This window comes from Notolabrus celidotus, chromosome 1 (assembly GCF_009762535.1).
Source record: "Notolabrus celidotus isolate fNotCel1 chromosome 1, fNotCel1.pri, whole genome shotgun sequence".
NCBI lineage: Eukaryota > Metazoa > Chordata > Actinopteri > Labriformes > Labridae > Notolabrus > Notolabrus celidotus.
In genome coordinates, this window is record NC_048272.1 from 18,044,904 (window position 1) to 18,059,887 (window position 14,984).

The 14,984-nt window shown below is 39.9% G+C and overlaps 1 protein-coding gene across 1 annotated transcript in view; it reads left to right on the forward strand.

Moving 5' to 3' along the window:
• Positions 1-1,103: 1,103 nt before the first annotated feature.
• anks1ab (ankyrin repeat and sterile alpha motif domain containing 1Ab) overlaps positions 1,104-14,984 on the forward strand; it is a 59,535-nt gene continuing 45,654 nt past the window's right edge. Inside the window, exon 1 of the mRNA XM_034685044.1 lies at positions 1,104-1,597. Coding sequence (XP_034540935.1) covers positions 1,307-1,597 — 291 coding nt within the window. The 5' untranslated portion in view covers positions 1,104-1,306. The remainder of the gene's footprint in view (positions 1,598-14,984) is intronic.

Sequence of the window (14,984 nt, forward strand, 5' to 3'; positions counted from 1 at the left end):
CTGTAATATGTTGAACCAACCTTTGGTAATAAAATGTCAAAGATATTCAGACCTCATAAATGTTTGTTTAACCTGCACTCACCACTAAAGAAAGGAACACAAAAGATACCAATCAAAGCATGCAAACCACATGTTTGTTTCATTTTAGTAAAAGAGAGCTAAAAGTTTTTTAGTTCCCCTGTGTCTGACTCTTTTGGGAGTATTGTTATGAGGAATTGTTTGACCATTAGCTGCATGCCTTGAAAATTGAAGCATTTAACATGTGCCTTAAAGCAGCAGACCTATGATGCTGGTGGACTCTAGGCCAAAACCAGCTCTGTAATGATGTTAGTCATGTGCTGAAACCATCAAGTACAAATATTTAGCTTTAGATGAACATGCTGTTTAAGCTGAGGTGTTTTCATGGGGTCAATCTGAATCAGAAACATAAAATGTAATGCATGCATGAGATAATTTAAAGCTCCTGTGAGAAGTTTCAGGTTGTGTTGCTTTTGGCGACCCCTGTGGAGAAAGTGTGTAACACTCAGATGTGTGCAAAGTGAAATTAGAGTTTTCTGATGACAAATGTCTTCCTGTTTTATTTTAAATGGCTTGCAACCGGAAATTAATCTAGTTTTGACAAGATTCAAAAACAGCTTTTCCTGCAGAGTGCAGTTCATGGCCTCATCGGACATCTACCCAATGGCAGATGTGACAAATGACTAATTACATAATCAGTCTGGTTCTCTGAGGTTTGTATTTTTGTGTAGGTCATATAATCAGTGTTAACTTCAGACTGTTGAATTGTCAGCTAAAATCTCCTCACATGAGCTTTAAACTGCATCCTACATACATTTAATGATTATGAAGATGCATTGTTTTACAGATCAGTTATCAAAAACATTTCTGGCTCTTTAAACTTAACTGTTTTTAAATTTGACTCCTCTTAAAAGTTAGTGAACAGACCTGGCAGAGGGTGGGATAATCTGTGAGAAGTCACAAATGCAGAGGGACTCTTTGAGGCAGCCAGTCACTGAGGGGAGGGCAACAGGATACAACATGTGGGTGGACCTTTGTGATTGTTTCTGTGCTCAAAAAGTCTCTCACTTTCACACTGGCTTTCCTCCAAACAGGAGGACTTTCTATGTTTTGGAGTCAACCGTTGCGGTGTTGAATTCTTCAAGTCTACTCCACTTGTATTTCATTAAGGTGTTTCTGTTGATGTGGCTTTTCCTAGAAGTTGAACAGTTCCAGGATCACATTCTTGACTGACGAGCAAATCTGGATATTTGCAGGAAACTGAGCTGCCTTTGTTAGATCCAGAACAATGGCAGCTACCACCCCAGATGCCAAGGTGATCCAGAATCCAGAGAAGGCTGACAGTAAGGACACTTATGAAGTTTCAGCTGAGTCTGCAACTGTGGCAGCAGTCAAAGTCAGACCCTCAGACCTGGGGCTGATTAGAAGCTTGTCCAAGTCGGACTCTGACTTGTTGGCGTCACCGCCCGGGGAGGAGGATGGAGGAGGTCTGGCCGGCCGCTGTGGGTCCGTGTCTAACTGCAGCTCTGGGCAGCCGTCCATGGAGCGCATGCCTTCTTTTGCCTCGGAGTGGGATGAGGTAATACTTGAGCTCTCTGGGGATGAGAAACAAGTGGGAGGGTGTGGAGGACAGAGGAAGTGGCACTGTCGGGGTTAAGGAGTGGGTACACTTTCAAGCAGAGTTAATATCTTTAAGAGGGAGTGTGTTAGCAATCGTGAAAGTGAGAAAAAACAAGATGCAGCTAAAAAGAGGAGAAAAATTAAGCAGCACATTTCAGGGAAGAGAAAGGAAGGAAGGAAGAAAGGGAGGAAGGAAGGGGAGGGAGAAGGAGGAGGGGCAGAGGCAGCATTTGGAGAGCGATTAGGAGTCCAGCAGCAGCAGTGATAGACTGTAGTAACTTTACCCAGGCTGTTGGCGTAGAGCGCCCGCGGCTGAGTGCTTGAATGCATGAATGGCTTGATCACTTGCACCGACCTCCCTGTAGCAGCCCTGGCATCCAAGACTAATTGGGCTTGTGCTGTCATCCCACATCCACTCAGTACATGTCTCAGGGGCCGGCCCACGCTTCCTCTGTCTCCTCCTGCACTCCTCTGGATCCTTTGCTACGTCTTGCGCCATCTACTTTCAGCTCTCTGTGAGCAAACACCCCTCCCCTCCTCTCCTCCTCCTCCTCCTGCCCCTCCAAAAGTCTATACTTGTGATTTTTTAGCACTCAGGAGCATCAAAGCAGCAGACCCTAAAGCAATGCAAATGTATTAATTATTATGTTTTACGAAAAGTTCTGAGCACAAATAAATAGTCGAAACCTGTAGGGACGATGGTTGATGCTATTGATATCACAGTGCACAGCTTGGAGGGAAAATTATGCAATTTTTCAAAAGATGTCTGCAGCAGACTGGAACATTTCTCACACTTTTAGCAGAGTACTCAACACCTACATCACACATACAAAAAACTAAGTGAGTGCAGTTTAGGATAATTTGAAACTGATATCTTTGTTAGCAACTCATGGAACATTTTGAATACTTTCAGCCTCAGTTCGATACAGAACCATAATGGCTTTTTCAATTTTCACTACAAATACGGATAGAAACACATAAAGGTGAACTGTTGTTGTTTTCAGAAGAAAATCAGAAAGTGGAAGAATCTAACAGTAGTGTTAATCGAAGAGGCTATCCACACAGATACACATTTAGTAGAAAACGATGAACTTCTGTTGTGTTTTGGATGTTATTTACACTGAAACTGCGTTTTCATCGACTGACAACACATACTTTTGAAACAGGGTTCCAGAGTTAAATGCTTTGAAAGCACCACCCCTTTTTGTTGCCCCAAAAACTCGCAATTCACGAATCCTCTGAAAACAGTGACTTCACAGCCCCTTTCTCACATGTGTATCACATTCTGTGCGCAAGTAGGAGAATAATAACAACAATGGAGGACTTCTTGGTTGTGTTTTGTGCTGCTGACTCTACTGATTTTATTTGCGCTTAGTTAACTGTTAGCCCCATTGTAGTCTTGTTTGATTGTAGCCGACTCACTGCGCTGTTATTGAATACCTTTGTGCACAGGTCTTCAACGCATGTGGATCGTTTTAACCACATCGTCATACGAATGAATATATTTGAATCATCAAAACAAGGCCTAAAAAAGCACAAATGACACATGGATTGAAGCAAAACACAGATCGAAACACATACAAACGTAACAAGAAACACAGATGTGTCCACATCTTTATGAAAAAAAAAAGCCAAAATCAACATGACTATCATCATAATTATATTGATGATACAGGCTTTTATTTATTATGCTTTGAAGCTGTTGTGGAGCTTTCGCTTTGTGTTGTTCTTGGTGCCCCCTGTGGACAAAGCAGTAAATTGTAACTCTTTGCTGATCTTGTCCTGCACAGCAGAAGGAAACATGTTTACAACCTGATACAGAAAATGGTCAAAGTCTCAATAGCACATTTCTTTATTTGAAACAACTGCAGGTAGATTTTTTGGAACTCATCTGTTTTGATTTTATATTGGCTAAGAGTTAGGCATGCTCAGAAATATTTAAGGGTGATGTAGCTATTATCTAGCATCTTAACATCTTGCTTCAACGTGTCTGTAGAACCTGACGTCTCTAACTTCGTCCATGTATGACTTGGACTGAGTTGCCTCTTAGACTCAACAAAGGTTGTTTCAATAAAAGCCCTGCTCAAAGGTTATCATGGTCATACCAACTGAGCTGGTTTTTAGTGTGTTTGGAACATGTAAATGTTTGTAGATACAACAAGGGCTGCTGGATGTCACTTCAAACATGTTGAACTTTAACTTGGCTGCGTGTACCCCTCTGCTTGTCACCTCTGCCTGTCCACTGCCAGCTCTCTGCTCCACCCCTCCGCCCTCTGACAGACATGTTTATTCAGGCTGTGTTGGGTGGGGTGTCCTGTTCTCAAGGGCATCCTGTTTTGCAGCTGCTACCGAGTGTCTGTTTCTCTTCCAGATTTCAAGGGATTTGTTTGGGTTGGAGATATATGTGTGTATGTGTGTGTGTGTGTGTGTGGGGGGGGGGGGGGGGGGGGGAGCAAGGGGCAAAAAATGACTCTGCCTGGTGAGTTTATCTCATGAAGGGATCAAGCACCACCAAACATTAAAAGTGACACAAGGCTCAGAGGGAGGCTGAGCTCATGGTCAGAGATGTAAACACACACGCACATATGTCAGTACATGCACTCACAGAAAGCAAAAGCACTGAATACAAATGCTGACATTCTGATGTTATTAGAAAAAGAGATTTTTGAGATGAAAAGTAACCTTTAAACCCCAATGACATTTCTACTCTACATTTCATTGTGCTTGGACGCTTGAGTTTCCGCCTGATTTGTATTCAGAGTCCTTGTATTGTACTTATATTTTACTTTAAAAAAGATAATAAATAATTCAATTGGATTCCTTCTAAAGCAGCCTTTTTTTGAGAAATACAGTCAGGTTGCAGAGAGGCAGGAAAGTATGAGACGCTGCCCTCGAAAACATATAATCCATCTTCAAATTGTAATTAAGAAAACTTAAATGTAGGCAAATTGTAATTTCAGGCATTATGATAAAAAACTAAACATTACAGTCAATGTCAGCCTTTTTAAGGTGGCTCAAGCTTCATGTTGAATGTTAATGTCCGCCTGACTTATGGTGATGTCCTCTGTGCTGCCTGAAAGTTTTTGTTGGATAAGTAAATCATGTTGTAACATTTAACTTGAGCTATCGTTCATTCTGACTCTGTCTACTAACTTTAATATAACATCATTTATTTTATGATTGTGCTTTTAAGGATGTCTAGAGCTGTAAGGAAATATGTCAAAATAATTAAATGAATGCTTCTTTTAAAAAAAGTTAATGAAAAAACACAAAGTAATATTTTTCCTCTACACAATTATTCAAATGTAGAAGTCTTTGGTAATAAGCTGATTATAGAATTGAATGAATAGCTTAACCGTCCACATCTGAGTGACTACGTCTACCTTTTGAACGAGTAGTGTTTTTTAAATAAGAATTCCGTCTACAATGAAAAAGTAAGCTGTTATAGCTTATCCTTTTTGAATCAATACCATATGTAACCTAAACTTGGCTTAAACTCTGATATGAAAAGGTTAAGCTACATGTCATCCAGCAGCCATTAGGCTTCATAACTCTCTAGCCAATGGGAGATGAGCTGATAGACACCTGAATTACTTGTTTTATGTGATTTTTATAATTTTATCAGCAAGACACCTGAATTTGCCCTTGGGGGATGAATAGAGTACATTCTATTCTATTCTATTCTATTCTATTCTATTCTATTCTACAACGTGCTTCCCAATTACAACCCATAAAAGTTACAAAGAAACATTTCTAGACAAAAAAATCTGTTTTTATCGGCTCAGAATAATCTGGAATATTGAAAGGAGAAGTCTTTTTAAATGAACAGTATAATACAGGAAATCGTTCATTAATCATGATAATTATTTGCTAAGTCATTTCGATAATGAACCACAAAATCACTTTGCCATGCTCAAAACAAACAACCCAAAATATAAAAGCTGTATTGAAAGATGGGTTGTTGAAGTCAAGGTTGATTGATATCTACCTTTTCAACAGTATCTTTATTCCTGCTGTTTTGCATGTATTCATAAACATATTTCATATTTAGTTTGAAACGATTAACATTAAAGATGTTATAATGTAACAAAATGTATGCAGAAAAAGGTCCACAGATTAACACATCAGAGAGCCTAACAGCTAAGTGGCTAAAATTCATGAGCATCCATAATGTACAGTACCTTTAGCTACTACTTTCTGTCACAATGCGACCCATGAAGCTGTCCTCAACCTTGTTTATAATTTAAAAAAGGCAATAAGGACTGAAGTTTTAAACTCATCTCATTTTTTCATCTGTTAAATGCCATTGTAGCTGCTGTGGAACAATTCGGCCTGCTCCTGTCCATGTCTGGTGAGGCATCTCCCAAAAAGGGAAACATAACCGCTAAACCTCAAAAAGGGATCCATGAGCAAGGTACATGCACACTCCTTTTTGTGTGTTGATGCATTTTTTATAGTCCCTTAAGGTCGCTACCAAAAATAGCTTTATTATGTAAGACTCCTGCATTTGACTGAACATCACACACTTCACTAGTTACAGAAATAGAAGCATGGTGATTGACATCTTCACCACATCTGTTCAATACTCAGAGGGTAAAGGTTAACACAGCCACATGTTATGGATGCTTGAGTGGCTTCATTCTTGTGCATACTCTGAATTTTCCCAGCGGTATTCTACAGTTCATTACACATGCAAGCTTTTAAATGCATACTGTGTGTGTGTGTGGTGTGTGTGTGTGTGTGTGTGTGTGTTCACATGCTGCTGTAATGGCTGTGGTTTTTATGTAACCCATGTATGCAGATTGAGATCCTTAATCAAAGTGCATATATTTCCATAATACTTCCTTTTATCATTATTTTGTTGTATGTATATGAGCTATGTACTGGTGTTGTGCAATTATCTTTAACTTAGAGTGTGAAGCAGATTAACTGTAGGTTTTGTAGAGATTTGTAATCCCAAATTATGTTTCAGGTTCTGTGAAATTGGATAGACCGCAGTGACGGTGAAATAGAAGGAGCGCTTTAATGTAGGTAAATGCAGATCATAAAGCAGAGGATTTTGTGTTATGTGTATAAGGCGGTCTATAATTCATATAGAGAGCTACGGCAGAGTGAACACATCCCGAGATCTGGTTAGACAGATGTGGTACATGAATATGAGAGTAGTGGTGATGATGTTGGGAGGGGGCTGGGCTGGAAGGGAGGCATGGTCCGCTTTCACTTGACAAGTTGCCTGTAAAATTTCACATCAGGTGTAACACATGAGACATCACATGGAGTCTAACCTGCTGTGTCTCTCTGTAAGCTGCACGTGTGAGGGTTACACCTCTTCAAAAGGCATCGTGAGCATTTGAAACTGAACAAATTCAAGTTTGGTATATTGGCAGTTTAAATTTGCAGTCACTGGGGGTTTCTTGTTTCAAAACTTTAAAAATAAGTTATTTTGTTTGTTAAATTTCAAGGAAATTTGGAAACTTGAATAGGAATCCTTGTTAGCATCAGCTTGAAACTGAAATCTGATTATGCAGTTGTCCGACCAACTACTTTATGCTTTTGTATTGACTGCTTATAATTCTGACTCATTTAGCTGACAGGTAGGGCTTTGAAAAATACCGTCAGATGGGATGGTTTTGCGTTTATGTGGAAATCCTTTTTTGCTGAGAATATGAACAAACAGGGAAAACTAGATTTTGTTAAATACAAGCAGCAACCTCCGGCCAAGAGAATTGACGCCAATGCGGCATAAATTTAATCAATGCGGTGTTAAAAACTGCAGTTTCTCGAGTGTCCGCTTGAGGCTGGTTCTGGAGGTACTGGAAACCATATACACACAAATTGAAAAAAGCTGATCTTTACAGCAGAAATAAACATGTTTACAGCCTGGTTCAAAAATCAGCTTCAGTCTGAAGAGCTAATTTCTATCTCGACACACACTGTACAGGGATTCATTTAAAAAAAATTTTAAAACGTGGCAGTTTCAAAGATATTAAGATGAAGAGTTTTCCATTATAAGAGGCACAGCTGACTTGGCGAGGAGGCTCAAAGCCCGCCTCTTTACTTCCACAGAAGTTAAGTTGACTTCAGCATTTCCAATATGGCTCCCGCCGACGAGTGACTTCAAAACAGTGCTTCAGAAACAGATGGGCGACGTCACGGATACTGCGTCCATTATTTATTCAGTCTGTGGTTAAATATAAACCACAAACCAGACAAAAGAATGAATACAAACAGGAGAGGTGGTCAACCAGTTGCATATTGAGCTGATAATCTTGTGTACGGGTGGAAACATTAACACTGTAGTACACAGTTTATGATGAACTGACATTACCCAGCATTTAGTTCTGACTGACAAGCTTGATGGAGTTTCATAGTTAAATCTTCACACATCAACACTGCACTTGAGCAGAGCTGCTACTGCCAGAATCTTCAATTTAATTTAATTTTTATGAAGCAGCTGGTGATCTCTATGAATCAGTGAAAAAATCAATAGGCGGACAGAAAGCATTAGATAGGTGCTATTTTCTTTGACCTCAAAGGCCATGCAAATAAATCCTGTTTGACACTTCTTAGTGTAATAGTTGTAACTGTGAAAATAAGCATCATTAAGGCTCTTAGAAGGCTAAACACAATCCCTATTTATAGTGCACATAGTACACAATGAAAGCCAAGATAGCTTTACTGTTATTATTCTCAGTGACTGCTTGCTTTATTTATGTTGTGTGGTTTCAAAGCTGTCAAATAAATAAAAATCAATCCAGATCACGAGCACTGCTGGGTGGAATTATGGGATCTGGGTCTTGTATTGCATGGAGCTACCAGCCATCTGTCTTTATTGACAGTGATACTGAGACGGTAATCCTGTTTCCAGACCAAAGCCAGTGAAGCAGGAAGCCTTTTAAGTTAGTTTATTTTATCCAGCCCATCATTTCCATTTTGTTCTGTAATGCTGAACTGCCATGATTTATGTGTAAACACTGGCTTACAGGATGATATTGCACTCTCAGTCCTTAAAGCACATTATTTAAGATGATTTGAATGTAGTTGACTTGACAAGAAAGAGAGCAGAAAGAAAGGCATGCAGAAGGCTAGACTGGCATGCTGAAGGAGCAGACCTGTGCAGATACCGAAAGTCAAATCTGCTGTGATATTAAATATGCAAGCAGAGCCACTACATGTTGCTGGATACATTTAAAAAATGATAAGAATGTTTTGGTCCTACTTATTGATCATTTGTGAGTCAAATCCAGATCCCCTCTAAAGTTCAACTGGCTCTTCATTGGGCTGAGCAACACTGCTCTATGAAGTTTCATGAAAATCAAACCAATAACCAGAACTCATCAACAGAGATATATTACACTAGTTAATGACAGAAAGTCCAACATTGATTTAAAAGTATCTCACGTGGCTTCTTTATTTGATCCGAGCAGAAAGTAGGGACCTCTCCCTGCAGCCCCAATCCACCCTCATGTCCTGTTTTCACATTTCCAGGGAGGTTTTTAATGCCGAAAGATCGACAAAGTCATTGTTCTCAAATACCATGACGAAGACCAAACTATATTTATTAGTCATTGGTATACTGATGAAAATAGAAGAAGCAGTTGGTTTCCTGCTGGGGATGCTTGCAAAGTTTCAGGAGCATGATGTACAGGATATTAGTCATGGGAAGTTGAACTCTTTTCAAAAGTGCCGGCTCTTCTCAGAGAGTGGGCTCTTTTGACTCGGCTCCCAAAGAAGAGCCGGCTCTTTCAACTCCCGAACAGCTCTTAATTTAGGATCTTTTGTACATAACGTATATTTTACCTTAACTTTGCAAAAACTAATGGTTTGTCTGTAGAAAACCTTTTTACGTACAGTGTTTTTATGAGAAGCCTTATAATTGCCCAATTTTGTGCATTTATTCTGTGACAAAAACATTCTTACCTTTGTTTAGAATTTTAATCAAACTTTTTAATTTGCTCAATTTAACAAAAAACTGCAAACATATCCACAGAACAGAACCAGGGGTTGTGATTAGGGTTAGGGTTAGGGTTAGGGTTAGGGATAGGGTTGTGATTAGGGTCAGGGTTAGGGTTATGATTAGGGTTAGGGTTGTGATTAGGGTTAGGGTTGTGATTAGGGTTAGGGTTGTGATAAGGGTTAGGGTTATGATTAGGGTTAGGGTTATGATTAGGGTTATGATTAGGGTTAAGGTTGTGATTAGGGTTAGGTTTATGATAAGGGTTAGGGTTGTGATTAGGGTTAGGATTAGGGTTAGGGTTGTGATTAGGGTTAGGGTTATGATTAGGGTTAGGGTTATGACTAGGGTTATGATTAGGGATAGGGTTACGGTTATGATTAGGGTTAGGGTTATGATTAGGGTTATGATTAGGGTTATGATTAGGGTTAAGGTTGTGATTAGGGTTAGGTTTATGATAAGGGTTAGGGTTGTGATGAGGGTTAGGGTTATGATTAGGGTTAGGGTTGTGATTAGGGTTAGGATTAGGGTTAGGGTTGTGATTAGGGTTAGGGTTATGATTAGGGTTAGGGTTATGACTAGGGTTAGCGTTGTGATTAGGGTTAGGTCTAGGTCTAGGGTTAGGGTTGTGATTAGGGTTATGATAAGTGTTAGGGATAGGGTTGTGATTAGGGTCAGGGTTATGATTAGGGTTAGGGTTAGGGGTAGGGTTAGTGTTATGATTAGGGTTGTGATTAGGGTTAGGGTTATGATTAGGGTTATGATGAGTGTTAGGTTTAGGGTTACGATTAGGGTTAGGGTTATATTTAGGATAAGGGTTAGGGTTAGGGTTTTGATTAGGATTTGGATTAGGGTAAGGGTTGTGATTAGGGTTAGGATTAGGGTTAGGATTAGGGTTAGGTTTATGATTAGGGTTAGGGTTATGACTAGGGTTAGGGTTATGATTAGGGTTAGCGTTGTGATTAGGGTTAGGGCTAGGGATTAGGGTTGTGATTAGGGTCAGGTTTATGATTAGGGTTAGGGATAGGTTTGTGATTAGGGTCAGGGTTATGATTAGGGTTAGGGTTATGATTAGGCTTATGATTAGGGTTAGGTTTAGGGTTATGATTAGGGTTAGGGTTAGGGTTAGAACCAGAACTAAACTTAAGCAAACAGAACCATTCCAAATCAGAACCAGAACCGAACTCAAGCAAACAGATCCAGAACCTAACCAGAACCAAACTCAAGCAAACAGAACCAGAACCAACTCAAGCAAACAGAACCAGAATCAAACTCAAGCAAACAGAACAAGAACCAAACTCAAGCAAACTGAACCAGAACCAACCTCAAGGAAACAGATCCAGAACTGACCTAGAACCACTCAAGCAAACCGAACCAGAACCAACTGAAGCAAACAGAGCCAGAACCAAACTCAAGCAAACAGAACCAGAACCAAACTCAAGCAAACTGAACCAGAACCGACCTCAAGGAAACAGATCCAAAACTGAATTAGAACCACTCAAGCAAACAGAGCCAGAACCAACTGAAGCAAACAGAGCCAGAACCAAACTCAAGCAACCAGAACCAGAACCAAACTCAAGCAAACAGAACTAGATCCAAACTCAAGCAAACAGAACCAGATCCAAACTCAAGCAAACCGAACCAGATCCAACTCAAGCAAACAGAACCAGAACAAACTAAAGCCAACAGAACCAGAACCAGAACCAAACCTAAGTAAACAAAACCAGAACCAAACTCAAGCATACATAAACAAGAACCAAACTGGAGCAAACAGAACCAGAACCAAACTCAAGCAAACAGAACCAGAACCGAACCAGACCCGAACCAGTACCAAACTCAAGCAAACAGATCCAAAACCAAACCAAACTCAAACAAACAGAACCACAACCAAACTCAAGCAAACAGAACCAGAACCAACTCAAGCAAACAGAACCAGAACCAAACTCAAGCAAACAGAATCAGAAACAATCTCAAGCAACCAGAACCAGAACCAGAACCAGAACCAAACTCAAGCAAACCGAACCAGAACTGAACCAGAACTTAAGCATGGCCGCCATGCTGACCAATCAAAACAAAGTTCTGCTGTGAGCAGAGCTGGGGCTGAGCACTGTGAGAGCTAAGCAGCGAAAGGAAAAATCTCTCTCGATGTGATCTGGCTCTTCTGATTCACTATAAAGCATCGGCTCTCAGAGCAACAGTTTTTGATCATGACATATCACTACAGGATATGTCTCATACAGGAGGAAAAAAATGATTAAGTGTGGTTATAACGGAAACCAATCTACCAAACAAAAACTGGAAGTGTTCCACAGCATCTAGAAGCTAAATCAACCAAAAACATCACCATTTTACTGATATAGCCCCCTTAAGCCTGATTTATACTTCAGCGTCGAATCGATAGCCTACGCCGTAGGTCTGCGTACCTCCCAAGTGGCAACCTCCAGCCGCTAGAATTGAAGCCAATGTGGAAGTGTTAAAAACTGCAGTTCCTCGAGCATTCGCTTGAGGCAGGCTCCGGAAGTATCGGTAACCGCATACACTCAAATTCAAAGAAGCCAATCTTTACAGCAGAAATAAACACGTTTACAGCCTGGTACAAAAAACAAGTGTAGTCTGGATAGCTAATTTCTCGATCGGCACACATTGTCCGGGGGGTGAATTTTTATAACGCTGCAATTTTGAAGATATTAAATTTACGAGTCTTCCATTATGATATGCACAGCTGACTTGATTGACAGGTGGGAACACTGTAGCTGTTACAGAGGAGGCTCAAAGCCCGCCTCTTTACCTCATACTAGCTCAACAGCAGTTAGGTTGACTTCAGCATTTCCAATACGTACCTACTCAGAGGCCAATGAGCACCTCCTCCACAATCTAACTACGCATTGAATCAACACGGCGGCAAGCCTTGTGATTGGTCTGCTTGGTAGCATTGTATTTCCCGTTTTCATAGCACTTCCGGGATCCTTCACATCGATGGTGTATTTAATCTCCTCTGACGTCTCCTTTCTATTCTTCTCTGTAATCATGTCTGTATGATACACATTAACATGTCTCAGCTGTAAATTAACTTAACACGCTCTGAATCGCTGTGAAAAAGTAAACAGAAAACAGACTATCAGAGAGACCACACTGCCCTCAAGATGCGCAACACTGAAACATCGACGCACAAGTATGTAGTGCTCAAGTCCGCGTCAACCACTGCTGCGTAGGGTCAACGCAGAAGTATAGGCCAGCCTTTAGTTTCAGCCCTATCTTGCTACAGATGCAAAAATATCCAAGAAATGTAATAATGTAAATAATCAGTTTCCTATCTTAACTTAAGCATTCTAACTTTTGGTCTAATTTCCATGTACTTTGATGCACAGCTTATTTTTAGGATGCTCATAATGAGTGTATATTAAAGCCTGTAGAGACACTCTCTGAGGCCGACTGACTTCTTGCCAGTATGGAGATTGCTATACACTAACAAGCACAGTCTGTATCATGTTGAAGCCACATTGATTCACGTCAGCATCTGTTGGACTTTGATTGCCTGGACGAGAGGATGCAGCATATGTTGCTCTTTTAATCTTTGTTGGCTTCTTCTAGGTCTGTCAAAATCCCAAATCCAGCATCAACAGAAACTGAAGTTGGGCCAGACTTTGTTGTCCTTCTGAAGTGCTTTTGGGTTTTTTAGAATTGGGGCTCAAAACGTTACGTAAGTATTCTTTAGTCTATGCAGTAACTTTACTCTAATGTTGTGTAAAGAGTCTGTGACCTCAGAGTATCCGTCAAATTGAATGAAGACCAGTCTTAAAGAAAGCACTTGAAGTCTCTCCAAACTTTTCCTACAGATATTTACATCTCACATCTTATAAAGTGGGTCTAAAACTCTCATTTTCTTCCTATATCCACCTGTTTAAACTTGGAAGGGAACAAGTCATTAATCTTGAAGCAATGTACCCAAGGACAGGAAATAATCCCAAAAAATTCCATCACCCACTTGACTGTTCCCACCAAAGTGTGGGCAAGAGAGGGTGACATGAAATGGAAAATCTTTGCAGTGTGTGCAGGAATTGAAGAGCAGATCAACCTGTATTAATATGTAAATCACTCCAGGATGCAGTGCTATCACACAAGCACCGCTGCTTTAATGACAAGTCCACTCAGAGCCCCATTTGATTCATAACTGCACCGTCGGTTACATTTCTGTGTGAATAGACCCTCTGATTATTTCCTTCCTGCTCCGAGACATTCACTGGAGAGAAGTCTTTGTGGCAAATTAATTTTCAGTTGGGAGCTGGCTAACAGGTCAGTGTTAACAGGCCTTTCCCGTTTGGAATAAGTCCAATATTGAAAACTCAGTGCTCAGAATTTACTGTAATTCCTGGTACATTACTAATTTACTCTAGATAATGTTATATCTTTTTGAACTGTATGTCACAGTACAAGTTTTACAAAGTCTATAGATGCTGAAAAAACTTAACTGGTGTGCTGTAGGTGATTTGATTTGAACAACATTGTCTTGTGTGCCGCTGTACAGAACGATTCACACTAACGAGGCGCAGAATAATGTTGACTCTTACCAGGGGCATTTAGTTTTCATAAACAACTCTCTTTCTCTGTGGATTTCTTTGGTACTACACAATTTTTGTGTAAGAGAAGTACATGTCCAGTAAAATGAGAAAAGATTGTCATCAAGCAATTAAAGAAAATATGCAAAATAGGTCCTCAGTATACTTTAACTGCGATTAATACACAAGAGTGGTCTGCCAGAGTGAAGTCTAGGTGTGGGGAAGCCACTGGTGTTTTAATAACTGGGCTTCAGCCTTGACTAAACAATTAAACGTGCTACTTTTTGAGCTTCAAAGGTGCAGGAAAATTTGTATCTAAATTATTTCCACTGGAAAAAGCCACTAGCTGCGTATTTAAATATGTTTTAGAAAATGGACTGATTTGTCCGTGTTGTGTTCTTTGTATGTTTGTAACTCTCCGAGGCTGCGACCTTGACCAGGTCTCTCTTGGAAAAAAGATTCTAATCTCAATGGGACTACCTGGTTAAATAAAGGTTAAATTAAAAATTAAAAACTAGCTCTTTGTCCATTTGACTGTCGATCTACCGACTGTAACTTTATACATAAATGACAAAACTTGAGCGGCATCTACAGTTATCTCATCCTTCTTTGGACAAAAAGCAAATCTGTCTGTAATACAAAAAGAGTCAAATCAGTCCTTACATATTTCTTTTGACATAAAAGTTCCTCTTCAAGCTGTCCTCACCTGTCTGATCATTGAACCTGCTCTGCAGTGGTAAGTGGTTGTCACCTTATTAATGAAAAATAAATACAAGACAATAAATATTCAGGTAAAACCATCAAATAAGATTCAAACAATTAATTAATTGGATAAA